Raw genomic sequence first — 13,851 nt, 5'->3', positions numbered from 1 at the left:
AGGCTAGGCCCCTCTCCCCGATAAGAGCTGAGCTTACTGAAGTGTAGATGCCCTCCATCTGTCCATTCCAGCGCAGGGGTTGGCCAACGGGGAGGCGGCACTTCAGCATGCCGCCGCGTATCCTGGAATGCAGGCTTATGCTGGAGTGGCCGGTAAGTGTTTTTCCCCCCAAGCTTCAATTTTTATCTCTACGGCTTGTCAAGGTGCTGTCTACCCTGTCCGTGTCTTCCGTGCAATGACTGTAGCCGCGTTTTCGACCGTCCAGCTCCACCCGGGCAGACTTACGGGTATTATCGACGTGAAAGTAGATGCAACGCGAGACGAATACAGTTTGTCCATCGCGTTCGTCTCCGTAAAATTCGTTCTGAATAAATAATTTCACGTAAACGACGATTGTAAATTGAATTTATCATGATTTAAATATCGATCGATTATTAATTGCTATACAAACGGGATTAGTAACGATCGCAGATCGTGAAAATTCTTTCTCCGTAAATTGAAAATTAATTCACGAACGTGTATTTCAGCGTAGTTATTATCGTTTGGCATTATCGCGACGTTCGGTTTTAGAGCGCGCTAGATAACACTTTGCGCTTCATCTCGCCCGGATGTTGCCTATCGCGATCTCGACGAGCGGGTCGAGAAATCGCGCGCGTGCGACGGCCGTGTGAGATGGGTGTCGTGAGATCGTGTCTGGGTATGTAAAGGGAAAAATGCATCAGGGGACCGTCCAACGTTTACGCGTGCTTTTATCCGGGCGCCGTCGGAGCACTTATCTAGCGAAAAAATTCGATTTCGCTGATCGCGTTGCTGGTTGTTTGCATGCAACTATGGGCCGCATGCGTATACACACATCCGTGTACATGTACACGTCATACATGATCGTGTACGCGTCAACGTTTCGTTCTATAATGCTTCTGCTGTGGCGCTACGATGTACTTCGATGTCCTTTTAAATGTACTTCGTGTACATATTATATTGTAGTTTTACACGTTTACACGTTTCCTCCCGTTGCATGTGACTCCCCCTCCCCCCTCGTCCCCCTATACACATCAACGCCAACGGCGAATTATTCGCCATCGACCGTCGACGTTGCAGCATCAAAGTGCAGCGCATCGGCGCAAATTATGATCCAATAAAGCCCGGCAAAATGGATGATCTCGTTTCACGGATAATCAGCGTCTCGATGGACCTATACTTCTATTACATTCCAATCACTCTCGGTAACGGGAGGGCGGGACAGGGGTGGGACGGGAGGGGGGTAACGTTTAACAAATTCCGCGTTTACGCCACTCGATCGGATACCGTTGTCCGCTTATCGACGACGCGAAGGGACGACAACCGAGAGAGCAAACGAGAGGAAAGAAGAGAGGGGAAGAGGATGTCACTCGTTCCGCTCGTTCCCGTGTCACCGACATCAATTCCGCCTTCGTGTGTCTCTCAATGCGCCTCCACCGTATCCGGCGAAAACTCAACAAATTCGAGTCATAACAAACGCACGGCCACGCGGCGGTATACGCGAGCGGTTCTCGTATTTACCGAGGACTCAAAAGCGGTATATTTTTTTCTATGTATTTTCGGCCAGTGTACACATACGCCATCGAGATCAGCGAGTGGAAAAAAAGCAATCCCGGAATAACGGCGGGTACCTCTATCTGAGCGTGACGCGCGGCCCCGACGTATGATGGCGTATTTATTTCATACGCCAAACGTTGATCCATCGCGCACCGACAGGGGGCGGGGGGAGAGAGGGGCGGAGGGGGCCTCGGGTAACGTCAATCGGAATATATTAAAGCGATGTTTGCACGGAAATAATTAATTCCGGGGCGAAAATTCGCCTCTGCCGATCTGAGAGCGCGGTAACTCGCACGCGCACGCTCCGCCTATCCGTCACAAACAGGTATCAATCACGAGCATTTTAAATATTTATCAAGCTATAATTAATAACAACGTACTTGCTTTCTGTCTCGTCGCGTGTGTAGCGCGGGCACAGGGGATATACATATAATGCCCGCGCGGCTCGCGCGCGTTTATAGCGCGAGAGATCCAAATTTACAGACTAACCAATTGTCATCGAAAACGCACATACAGAGATTCGCATTCGCGAATTAAAATATAACGGGGCATTTCTGTTTTAATGTGAAATATTTTGCATTTCGAGTCTCGTTGATTATATCAGAAGTGATATCGATACCTATTCATTCTACCGGCCGATTTTTTTTCCCTCTTCAATTTCGCAAAATATCACATTACGGGCGAAGTTTTATTAAATTTTTAAATAAAATTTTGTTATCTTAGAATTTCATTACACTCAAATCGCGAATCGTTAATGTATTGACGCGTCAACATTGATACGAGATGTTATAGAATTTCGTCGTAACAAAAAGCTCGTTATAATGAGATCTCACTGTCGATTCGTTGTAACGTGATATTAAGCAAACGCTATTACGATAATGTCTCTCCAATTTCAGAACCTTATTCCGTGCGAATCGTATGTCCTCTCTCTCACTACGAAATCTTCCGTTTTAACGTTGTTTGTCTCACGGAGAGAACGTCCTTTTCTCGATTGCTTTAAATATTTAATTTCGCAAATTGCAACGGGATATTCCGTATATAGTTGTGCAAAGACGACTTTCGCTGCATCATTGCGCTAAGAAGGCGGTATCCCGTTTTAATGAGGCACGGTCGTTTTAAGAATCGTCCTTTGAAGGGATATCCGGTGTCGGCTAATGACGCACGATGGATGCAACGTTGCATTTTCGCCGGGCTCCCGGTTTCGCGGTACAAAAGTATCGTGTTGAAAGTATCGCGCGGGTACGGTGAGAACGTTGAGAGACGAATACCCTTGTCGGCAGAAACGCCCCGTGATGAATGCCGCGCGAAATCGCCCGGTACGCGAGCTTTCGTATCAGCGAGTCGCCTCTCGCTCGCTTTTACACCGACCAGGGGCAAACAGGGGCCACTCGGTGGGAGGCGCGATTTCCATATTTCGCGTTAACGATGAGATTATGCGGGATCTTCCAGAAATAACAGTTTCGCGGAGAAAATTTGACTGAGACTGGAGAGAGCGGTATTTCTCAAACTTCGAACACTTCCCTCGACAATCGGGCCAATAGAAGCAACACACATTTTCGAATAAATAATAAAATTTAGTTGAACTAAATTGATTGTTATCAAAAATATATTAAAGTTCAAAGGGTTCGATTCTCGAGAGGCTTGCCATTCCGAAGCGATCGCAGAATCTGTCATTAATATCGAGACCGGAATAGCTCGCGTAATTCGAATTGCTCCTCATGCCCCGCAGAATGAAGCAGAAATGTGTCCCCGCGTTCTTTACGTTTAATATCCCCTTAATGTTGATGCTTTGACCTTTCCCCCGCTCCCCCTCGCCCCTCCCCCTTTTCCGCGACGAATCTTCGGCAAATCGCAAGAAATAAATGGTCGCGCGTCCGATTTTACGTGTCCCCGACGCTTCTAAAGCGCGCGCCGGTCATAAATTACACCGTTGTAATCTGTCTAGCGATGGGCAACGCAATTTCTGTTGAATCTGTTGACGTTTATTGGACTGTTCGGCTTTTATTACTGTCATCGTCCATTATGTATGCGCTATCGCTGCATTGAATTACGACGCCTATATTCGTTCATCGGCGGTCGTCGCCGCCGCCGCCGGTCTCGCGCTGTCGCTGGCCCTTACCGTCGACGGCCGACAGCGGATCGCAGATATACGGACTGGGGAAAAGGACGAAAAAAAAAAAAAGAAAAGAGAGAGAGCGGGTTTATGAGGGGGAACGGATAGGCAGTGTGGCACGCACAGATCTAGATGTGGACAAGTTCATGATGTACTTGTTATTTGTTATTGTCGCAGCTTACCCCGCCGTCTACGGCCAGTTTCCTCAGGCTATTCCTCAGCCGATGACCGCGGTGGCACCCACGCAGAGGGAAGGTAAGTACAACACGCTCATCAACGTCTAACTGTTGACTGTAAACACGAACGTCTGTAGACCTGAGATTGTAGACCCACGTCCCGTACACACGTCCAGACACGAATTATCCATCGTCGGCGCCCAACGAGGTGCAAAGAACGGAGTTTCGACTTCTCCCGACGCTGCCGCCGCCACGCCGCTGCACACAGCAGACCGTACCCGCGGTAATTGCACATCTCGCACAAAATGAAGCGACGTCGCGTCGCGAGGCTCGATTATGCGAGAAAGATCGCAGACGAGCGCGAGGTACCTGAGCAGATCGCTCTAGATGTTTTGCGTTTCGTTTAGCTTCTGGCGTCATTTTTAATTTAGCTCACAGTAACGCTCGATTATTCAAAAATAAAAATCTCCGAAAATCGTCGAAAATCTCTACTTCTCTAATTTGCTATTCTGTACTTCTATCATTTCGAATCTCGCAAGTATTTGGCAGGCTTCCTTTTCATCGAAAGAAGATCGTTGCTTCAAAGACGAACGTTTCTATTCGATAGTTCCATTAATTTCAATTTCCATAGCCACACGAAGTTGCGATTAAAGTGCGATTAATTAAAAACCCGCACCAGTCCGAATAAAAGAAATCCGCGAATCGGTCAAAGGGACGGCGGCGTCTCGCCTCAAATCAAGTATATCGGTTGCGGACTAGTCATTTACTAAGCCATCTTTTGCGGAAAGATATACCGTGTAGGGGAGCCGAGAGGCAGGGAAAAAGTCGAGCAGGCAAGTCCGGGGTTAGAAGGAGGGTTGAGCGAGCCAGCGCCTAATTGCAATTAACAACTCGCCATTATTAGAATATACGACGCCTCGCAATGAGATAATGCAAATAAAACGAAAGTTTTAATTACTTTGCCGCTACGCCCGCCGGCGATCCGTTGTTACATCGCAGGATAATGGAAAGTTTACCGCGACAGCGCTACTCCGCCTCCGTTTTATCCGGCCTCAACCCTCTGCTCCGACCGCCATGTCCCCTCTCCCTCCCCCTCCCCCTCTCCCACCCCTCCGTTCTCGTCGTCTCTCACCCGTTCCCATTTTCATTCTGCCTGATCTTTTCGTCTCGTCGATGCGTTCTGACGATATACGTTTTTCCCATGCGTCGCGATTAAATCGTAAGCGGTATGTGTACACACGAGAAGAGTAAGAGAAATCTCTAATCGAATTTACTTCCCGTACGTGATGAGTATCCTCGCGTATCTCTATCGACGCATTTCTGTCATCTCTTCCCTTGGATAAAGAAAATTAATAGCAACTTTATTTTCCGAACGGATATAAATTTCACGAGATGAAATCACCTAATCGTAAGCGACTCGTTTCCTGTCAGTTTAAAATATCAAATTTTCTTATATTGTTTCTTGTACCGTCAAAGGATTATATTGTGTCGTACAGTCGTGTGCATTTCACATTACCGTTCACTTTTACATGAAATTCGAACAGTCCATCACATAGTTGAAATGACAAATATCTCATATCTGTTCTCATTTTTCTTTGTGTATAAGCGTAAAATACATTGCCAAGAGCACAAATACTTCCCGAAGTTTATTTATTTTTTTCCTCAAAAAAAATCGAAGAGAGAGCAACGTTTATCATATTGCCGACTTCCTGGAAACTTTTGTTTGTTGGATACAAGTTTTGTAAAAATAAAGAGAAACGTGTGTGTGCAGACACTTTATCTTTTGGAGAAACTTATGTTAGATGTCAAAGTCGTTAGGCGTGCCGCAATATCGGACGGAACCCAGGGGAGCTGAAGGGGAATCGACGTTATTGTCATCATTGCATGACAGTGGTATCGATCTATTATTGACTGTCGCTTACGCGAGTTTACCCTTGCTCCGTGTTACTTTATAAGCTCCTTGATCGTTGTTCTGGGTGTTCTACGTCTTACACGATGTTTTTTCGGTGTTCGTATTATACATTTCTTCTCTCTCTCTCTCTCTCTTTCTCTCTCTCTGACCATGACTGTGTCATAATATTTTTTAACGTTGTTGCGGATAGCTCTCCTCTATACCTTCCTTTATCTCTTTTTTTTTCTTTACGTCAACGTATCTCGGATGTTCGTCGTTAATTCGGTGTTTCGCCGTTGCACTCGATGTCAGTGGCTGTTCTCGGTGTTGCGCTGTCGACCAAGTGTTGGTTGTTGCTTCGCTACAAGACGGGGTATAATACGTGCATTGCGAGATTTTTTTGCTATCTGTATACCAGAAAATCGACACGAATCCGTTTCGCGATCGGCAACACCGTCACTCGCGAAAATAAATATATATCGCTGCAATTCACATAAGCGTGATAATTCGACTTTGCATAAAAAAACTCAAATTCATGTAACGTCAAATAAAAGTAATATTTAGATCGCTAAAAAAATATTTTTTCTGCATATAAATCTCGCGTATATGTTTTCGAAAAAATATATGCAAAGTTGTAGAATATTTTAGTTAAATTAAAATTATATATACGTTGTCAAATTTGGCGGATGTTTGATTAAGTAAAAAGAATAGGATAGAAAATCGCGAAATTTTAGTATTGATGTTTCACGTGGCGTATTTACCGCTATTACTTTTTGACGGAAGTAGACATAGAAGTAGACAAGGTAGTCGTTCTCATTAAATTCGCGTGCACGTACCGCGTGTGTGCCAATTAGAGAGGCGAAAACCAATTTCAGGATCAACGATCGTGCGCGCGCGCGGCACGACGACGGGCTTTAATTTATGGCTCGTTCTTCGTGATTTCGTCGTCCACCGCAATTCCCCTCCGTTGCTCTCCCTAGCTCGGAACCGGAAACCCGTCGACACTCGTGCTAATTTGGGTTTCGCGTGACAGCCGCGATCGAGTTATTACCGAGACCAAGTCGTTTTCGCGTAAGAGAGGGAGAGTTTGTCACTCTTTGCGTAAACCGCAGGACAGGTTTGTGATTTCTCGCGGCGCTAAGTACCCAACAACATTAATTTATAATTGTCGGGAAAAGTTTGTATTAAATCGGCGATTTCGGCCGGGAAAGTATCGCCCTAGCTTTTATTAAATTGACCGCTACGAAGGAAGCTTTTCTGATTCCGCGAACTTTATACAGATTTCGATGGTACGCGTTACACATCTGTCAGAAAAGCATGTAGAGTAATGCTCGCGGATAGAAAAGTTTTATCTCAGAATCAAGTTTTGCGACTTGAAACGAACTTTTGCAAATGCCGATCGCGACGCGCTATTTTCGACAACTGCAATTAAAGTTTTACTCTCGGACAATCGACGAAAATCGCCGCCCGCTCCCCGAATCGGACGAAAATATCCTCGTAAAACCGCCGTAAAATTTTGTCTGTGCCGCATTAATTCTTAAACTTTGCCGGAATCTGCGATGATAATCTTATCGACCGACAAATATGTTCAACGAGTCATGCAGTGTTATCGTTAGGCAGCGACATACCGGAAGTCGTAATCGAGTTGAAAATGGATAATTATGCTCTGCGATGATTCGACTAGCATATTCCGACCGGGTTCCCGGGAGGAATCTTTCCGCAAAAGGTCTTTCGGGTAGAGGCGAACAGGTCGCGCGATGAGTAGCACCCTAAAAGTTGAGTGGCAGCCATCTCATTACTTAAATGCGTCCGTTAGTCCGGGAGAGAAGCTCTGGCCAAGAGAGCAGAAGTTTCCACGGTCATAATCGCCGCTAATTGACGTCGGAGTTATAAAGTTCAGTGAAATTAGCTAAATCCTTATTTGGACTGCCGTTGTTCGGGTAGTCTTTCCTCTTCTCTCGCTCTCTCTTCGCCTTTACCCTCGGGATTTTCTTCACCCGGCCTAAATTAAACTCCCGATGTCTTTGGCATTTTAACACCGGAAGTCGAAAAAGAGACCTACTTAAGCGATCGTAGGGTAGGTTAATCAATTGTGCGAGAATCAAATTATCGCGAACGAGATATGGAAGTACTGAATGTGAAATTACGAATGTAATTTTAGAATCCTCCCTGGATCGTGACACATAATCTTTCACAATAATTATATTACGTTCATATATCATTAACATTTGCACCGCATTAATCTCATTTATAATATAATCAGCGTAATATAATATGGACAAGAAGAGATGTGTAATAGATATTTCCGCGCAGGGTGACGGCAAACTTGCAGTGTCATTTAGAATAAATAAAAATTATTATGAATAAAAGAAAATAAAACGTAAACCGACGGATTATCGTGTCTGGCGAGAAATACGGGAGTATCGCACCATCAGTAATCAGTGTCATCACCATTATCGTCACCACGTCTCCATACCCATTCACTCATTTCAGCATCCATCACCTCATCTCCGTCATTGTGTTGTAAATCCCAGTGTTGTGTGTGTATATTTGAAAGTATAAATACTCAACGTTATTTTGAACCGGGAGATTTCTGTCAATAGTCACGAGTGAAACAATGCTCATGACTTTTTCTAATCGTTTTGTCAATTCATTCGGTCATTTTCATGTCATTTTTTCTGTCATCCACTCTACTTAACTTCTCGCTTAATTCATGCTCACGTCATTTCGCATCACTCGTGGAAGACAAAATCATGTTGTATGTCATCATCATCTCGCACTCGGGCGAACGAGAGAAAATCGGTATTGTCGTCGAGAGTCGGTCGCAGATTCATCTTCATTCATCAGAGAAAAGCAAAAAAAAAGACGACTCCAGACGAGAAAAAGAAAGTAATCGGAAAGAAAAGCAGCACCCGGCTTGGCGACCTCGCTGACGGGTCTTGAAGCTCTCGTATCACGTGGAGAATCATTTGTATTTGCGAAGAACAAAGCTCATCCAGAACTAACATTCTAACTTGAGTATTATACTTCAAGTTTAGATGTTTAGATGTGCTCTGATTTATATGGTAGGATGCTCTATCTCAGGACCCGAGGGCTGCAACCTGTTCATCTACCACCTGCCCCAGGAGTTCGGTGACGGCGAGCTCATGCAGATGTTCCTCCCGTTTGGCAACGTCATCTCCTCCAAAGTCTTCATCGACCGGGCGACCAACCAGAGTAAATGCTTTGGTAAGTGCGGACGGTAACTGCGGGCAAATTTCAGGGCGACTAACAGCAACGAAAGACGCGCCCACCTGAAATATGCTCGATCCTAGAACCGCTGCGCAAGGTAGGAACGAGGGACGTCGACATTTCGTCAAAGAACAGTGTGAAAGCGGATATAAGAACGTACCTATTTTAATATCTGTTTTTATATTGCACAATTCTACGATTTTATTTACGATGAGAGCTGTGGGGCAAAATAATATTGAAAGACCTGTGTATACATATCAGTCTCACAAAAACATTTCAATATTTTTTTCACTTTGAATCGAACGGAAAAATAAAATCGCGACGTACATGGGTACATCCGTGATTATTATTATGACTTTCGATCAGTCACAGTGCTCTAAATGACTCTACATGTTTCCAATCAGAGTGGTGGATTAATCATGGAAATTTAATTCGTCTCGTCTGTACTAGGACGGACAGGGCGGACTGAATATGAATGCCGTTTCAATGGAACCGGAATCAAACTGCGCGCAGTTCTTTTTTTTTTAGGGACTACGCAGAGAGGACCGAAACAGAGAATGCGGATAAAAAGCCGCTGGCGTTCCTTTGATTAATCGTATCCGAGAGTATGAGGATACAGGATAATTGGACGATTCTATTCGCGTTCGTTCGTTCGGTCCTTGATATCTATCTTCGCATTCGTCCGCGGCGCGATTCATACATTTGCGCCCCGTGTATTTTGTCTCCTGTTTCAGACACTCATCATTCCCGTCCCTCCGAAAAAAAGAGGGAAAGCAGGCTCTCAACGACGCGTCATAATTATGCCCGCAGCCGGGAAAAAATATGCGGAAGTTTGTATCCCTTTGAAGGCATTTTCCTCGCCGCGATCAATTTAACGAAAGGACTCTTTGACGCAGCAGCTTTCCGCCGAGGATTCGCGTTGTATAATTATAACCACCGCGATCGGGATAAAATTTTCTCCTACATGTGCTTTTTAAAACGTATCCCGCGACGCGAAAACTCCGATGTAGCTCACCACGGTCTTCACAACAAACTCTTTCCGCGGGACTGAAAGGGGCTTGAAATAATCAAGGGGGTGCCCTTTGGCCTTAAAATAAAAGTAATTTGTGGAGCGGAGAACTGTGGGTGAGCAAAAGACGAAGGGACTCGGTCGGGCGGTTTAGACCACCGTGATGTCGAAACTAAAATGGGATCGCTAATGATCAAAATTGGCTTAAATCGAGAGAGTCGTGATGATCTTTCGAGGAGACGGTCCCTCTGAGGGTCTTCGTTATCGTATACCTGCCCTTTTCCGGTGTAACTTGGCTAATATCCAGCTCACGGACGAAAAACTTTTTATTCTTCACGGAAGATCTGATTCGCCTAGAATGCTGTTTAATTCTCAATTAATCAGTACTCTTCTCAAAATATAGCAGCTGTTTAAAAATTTTAAATCTACGCTTTTATTTGTCATATATAAATATTCTCTGTGTGATTATAAGTGTCATTATGATAAAACTTAATTGCAATTTCGTTGTATTCATTGCATTGCATTTATATTAATAACCAGTGCCTTTGTCATACAAACATTTAACACTTTTTTTTGCGATTATATACGTCAATAAATGAAGATTATGTTTTCATGTGATATCGAGAGAAGATTTTTATAAAGGACAGGAAAATCTGTTACACACTGCAGGATTCAATGTTCGATATTTTCAGGTTTCGTGTCGTTCGATAATCCAGCGAGCGCGCAAGCAGCGATCCAAGCGATGAACGGCTTCCAAATAGGGATGAAACGATTAAAAGTCCAATTGAAGAGGCCCAAGGACGCCAGCCGGCCATACTAACCCACGTCCTAGCCTAGAAAATCTGGACGAGGCGCGCGCTATGTCGTAACTCTTACAGGGTAAGTTTCTCTTCTCGCGAAAGAAAAGACTTTTTTTATTACACGGAGAGAATTTTTTTTTAATTTACTGAAAATCGTGTTAATTGTGGGACAGTATAGTATTTAGGCAAATTTTACTGTGTACTACAATAATAAATTTTACTATAAAATATTTATTGTAGTGCACAGTAAAATTTGCCTAAATACTATATTGTCCTACAATTAACATGATTTGCAGAGTAAATTAAAAAAAAATTCTCCGTGTATGTATTCAAACGTTAAAATTTATACAATATCGTCGCTCTGAATTGCAGATGTCGTCCGAGAACGTGAACTCGATGGACGCTCGACGATCAGGAGTGACGAGTTGAATCACCGTTACAACGCTCTCCGCCGTAACAACTTAGTATACTAGCTAGTTAATTCATTAGAGGGTAAAAATTTAGAGGTCAGTAGGACAGCAACGACTTCAACGTCATTGAAGTTCGTGCGGCGGCGGCGAAGAGGCTGAAGCGATTGCGATGAAGGATGTTCTGCGCTGAACCCAGTCCGAAGAAGAAGAAGAAGAAGAAGAAGAAGAAGAAGAAGAAGAAGAAGAAAACCGAAGAGAGAAGAGGACGAGGCACGCTGAGACGACGTTTCCCAGATGTTCGGAGATAACCCGGAATATCCGTCGATAGGCAACATCGGGCTTTTCCCTGTCTCTCCTTTTTCGTTCACACCCTCGCACTATAAAAATCTGCATGTTTCTTTCTGTCCTCCGCGAGTCTAGCCTCTGGTCCCCCCTACTGCCAGGTGAGAGATTACGTTCGAAACTTGAGAACGAGGGCGCGAATGGACATGTGAGCGTGCAGCCGTAACCTGTCGCGATCAACATTTCCGAGGATCCGGAGAGGATCCGTCGGGAGTACCGGAAGTATTAAAAACCGATCATCGTCGTCCGGATGTGCACACACGGGACGACGGCACCGCGCAGCCACAGTTACACGCGCGCGAGTTCACGACATCGCGCCGCGACGATCGTCCAGCATCAAACTGACAATAGCTAATCGCGAAATATTATCCCGTCGATAAAAACGCCTCCCCTTAGGAGTCTCGTCGTGTTCGTTCGCCAGTCCGACGATTCCAGCGGAAAAGCGCGGAAGAGATGCTAGACGGCAGAGGGAAACTTGCCGAAACACGTACACACATCCGGTACTCATGCACATCTGATTGATCCTCGACAAGGACCCTTGAACGAGGGCCGGATCCGTCGTGTGTCCGTTGGCTCGACGACAGAACGGCCCGACGATCGCCGTACAAGTACGAGAAGAATCTTTTGTACCCGCACGCAGCGAACGATTAACAGTCGTCGCGACGAAGACCCACGCGCGCGTCACCCTCGACGACGACGACGACGACGGGACGGATAAAATAATCCCTGCGCGAATGATGAAAGTAGGATAAAAAAAAACGCAGGCTCGTCCCCCGAAGAAACGCGGACGAGGTCCGATATCTCTCTCCCAAAAAGACAAATGTCAATCATATGCTATACAGGGTGCTCGTCTGACGAAACGCGTCTGAAAACTTTGAAAAAAAAGAAAAAGACAAAAAATACAAAAAAAAAAGAGAAAAACGAGGAATCAAGCGGCGAACATGGGCTCAGCGCCGGTCCGACATCCCAACCGCGGATATCGGGTTCTCCTTAACGTTTAAGATTTAAACACGTACGACGCGCTGTAGATTTTATATACTGCAGATAGAGGAAAGTGAGAGAGTGAAAGAGAGTGTGCGTGGAAGAGGAGTTTGCGCGCGTCGTGCTGCGCGTCGAGGAGGAAGCGAGGGAAGTCTTGTCCCTACTCGCGCGCGCTCGCACGGTGCTCGTCCTCCGCGACTAATAGCTCTTATTACTACTTATGGTTATGGTGATTATCATTGTAATTATTGCTAAGTAAGTGACACGCGAGTTTCCGGCCGAAAGTATAATCTACTCCGTTGTGGTTCCTGCGTGAACATCGAGAGAAAGAGAGAGAGAGAAAGAGAGAAAGAGAGAGAGAAAGAGAGAGTGAGAAAGAGAGGAATCGCGTGTGAGGGCGCGATTGCCCCGCCCGTCCCGCCATCGATCCCGCGGTTCGGTCCGATTTATTTGGATCGACGATCGACCTTGCCTGATCGGTCAAGCATCGCCCGAGAAATGTCAACCAGGCTGTGATTGTCCAGACGATGACGATGTCGCCAATGGTAGTTCTCTTTAAGTTTTTGATTAGTGATGACGCTACTTTCTGTTGTTGTTGAAGTAGGAAAAGAGTAGGGAGAAACGAAGAAAACCAAAGAAAATGATGTAGAGAATAGTAACATTGTGTAAAATGCAATATTTATCCTAGAATCGCTTATCGGCTTTCTTTAGGCTGCGATACAGACAGGGAAACAAACAGCTATTAGGGAATAATATTTTTTACGTTTATTTTTTAAGTGTAAAAAAATAATTGAGTTTAGTAGGGGTCTGATTATCGTGCAATGATTTAATTGATTTATACTCCTAGACGTTGGCCGGGACTCTAAAAATGATAGATTTGAACGTATCTGTTGCGAGAGAAGAGAACCGCGCGCTGCCGGGTGCAAGTTCGGTATGCCCAATCGTGTCGATCAATCATGTGTGTTCATGCGGAATTCCTGTGACTGAAATAGACAAAACATTGAACATTTCGCGTGCGATGCCCGGTTGGATACGAGCAGAGAGTTTCGAGCGAGTTCGCGAAAGAAAGCCAAAGAATAGAAGAAGGAAGGAGGAGCGAAGGAGAGGAAGATGGGAGGAATAGGGGATGAAACAGACCGAATATATAAAATACGCGTAGGATAGGCAATAGGGTAGGCGAGCGATGGAGCGGAGAGGAAAACTCTGATCTAGCGGAAATAATCATCCAAAGTACCAACAATATATAAATCATATATATATGTATATATATATATATGTATATATATACATGTATATATAAATAATATATATCTATATATATAT

General features: G+C 44.8%; 1 protein-coding gene across 16 annotated transcripts in view; it reads left to right on the top strand.

Annotated features, from left to right (window-relative positions):
* LOC105456545 (CUGBP Elav-like family member 4) overlaps positions 1–13,602 on the top strand; it is a 560,009-nt gene extending 546,407 nt beyond the window's left edge. For 11 of the 16 annotated variants that reach the window (XM_011700665.1, XM_011700669.1, XM_011700658.1 and 8 more), the window contains 5 exons: positions 48–152; positions 3,866–3,943; positions 8,825–8,983; positions 10,688–10,874; positions 11,168–13,602. In XM_011700665.1, the coding sequence (XP_011698967.1) occupies positions 48–152; positions 3,866–3,943; positions 8,825–8,983; positions 10,688–10,815 (470 nt within the window). In that variant the 3' untranslated portion in view covers positions 10,816–10,874; positions 11,168–13,602. The remainder of the gene's footprint in view (positions 1–47; positions 153–3,865; positions 3,944–8,824; positions 8,984–10,687; positions 10,875–11,167) is intronic. The other 5 variants (XM_011700673.1, XM_011700661.1, XM_011700674.1 and 2 more) reach the window with 3 other exon arrangements.
* The last annotated feature ends 249 nt before the right edge of the window (positions 13,603–13,851 follow it).

Source organism: Wasmannia auropunctata, unplaced genomic scaffold (assembly GCF_000956235.1).
Source record: "Wasmannia auropunctata unplaced genomic scaffold, wasmannia.A_1.0 LD335634.1, whole genome shotgun sequence".
Lineage (NCBI taxonomy): Eukaryota > Metazoa > Arthropoda > Insecta > Hymenoptera > Formicidae > Wasmannia > Wasmannia auropunctata.
Note: the sequence above shows the minus strand (reverse complement) of the source record. Positions and strands in the feature narration are given on the sequence as shown.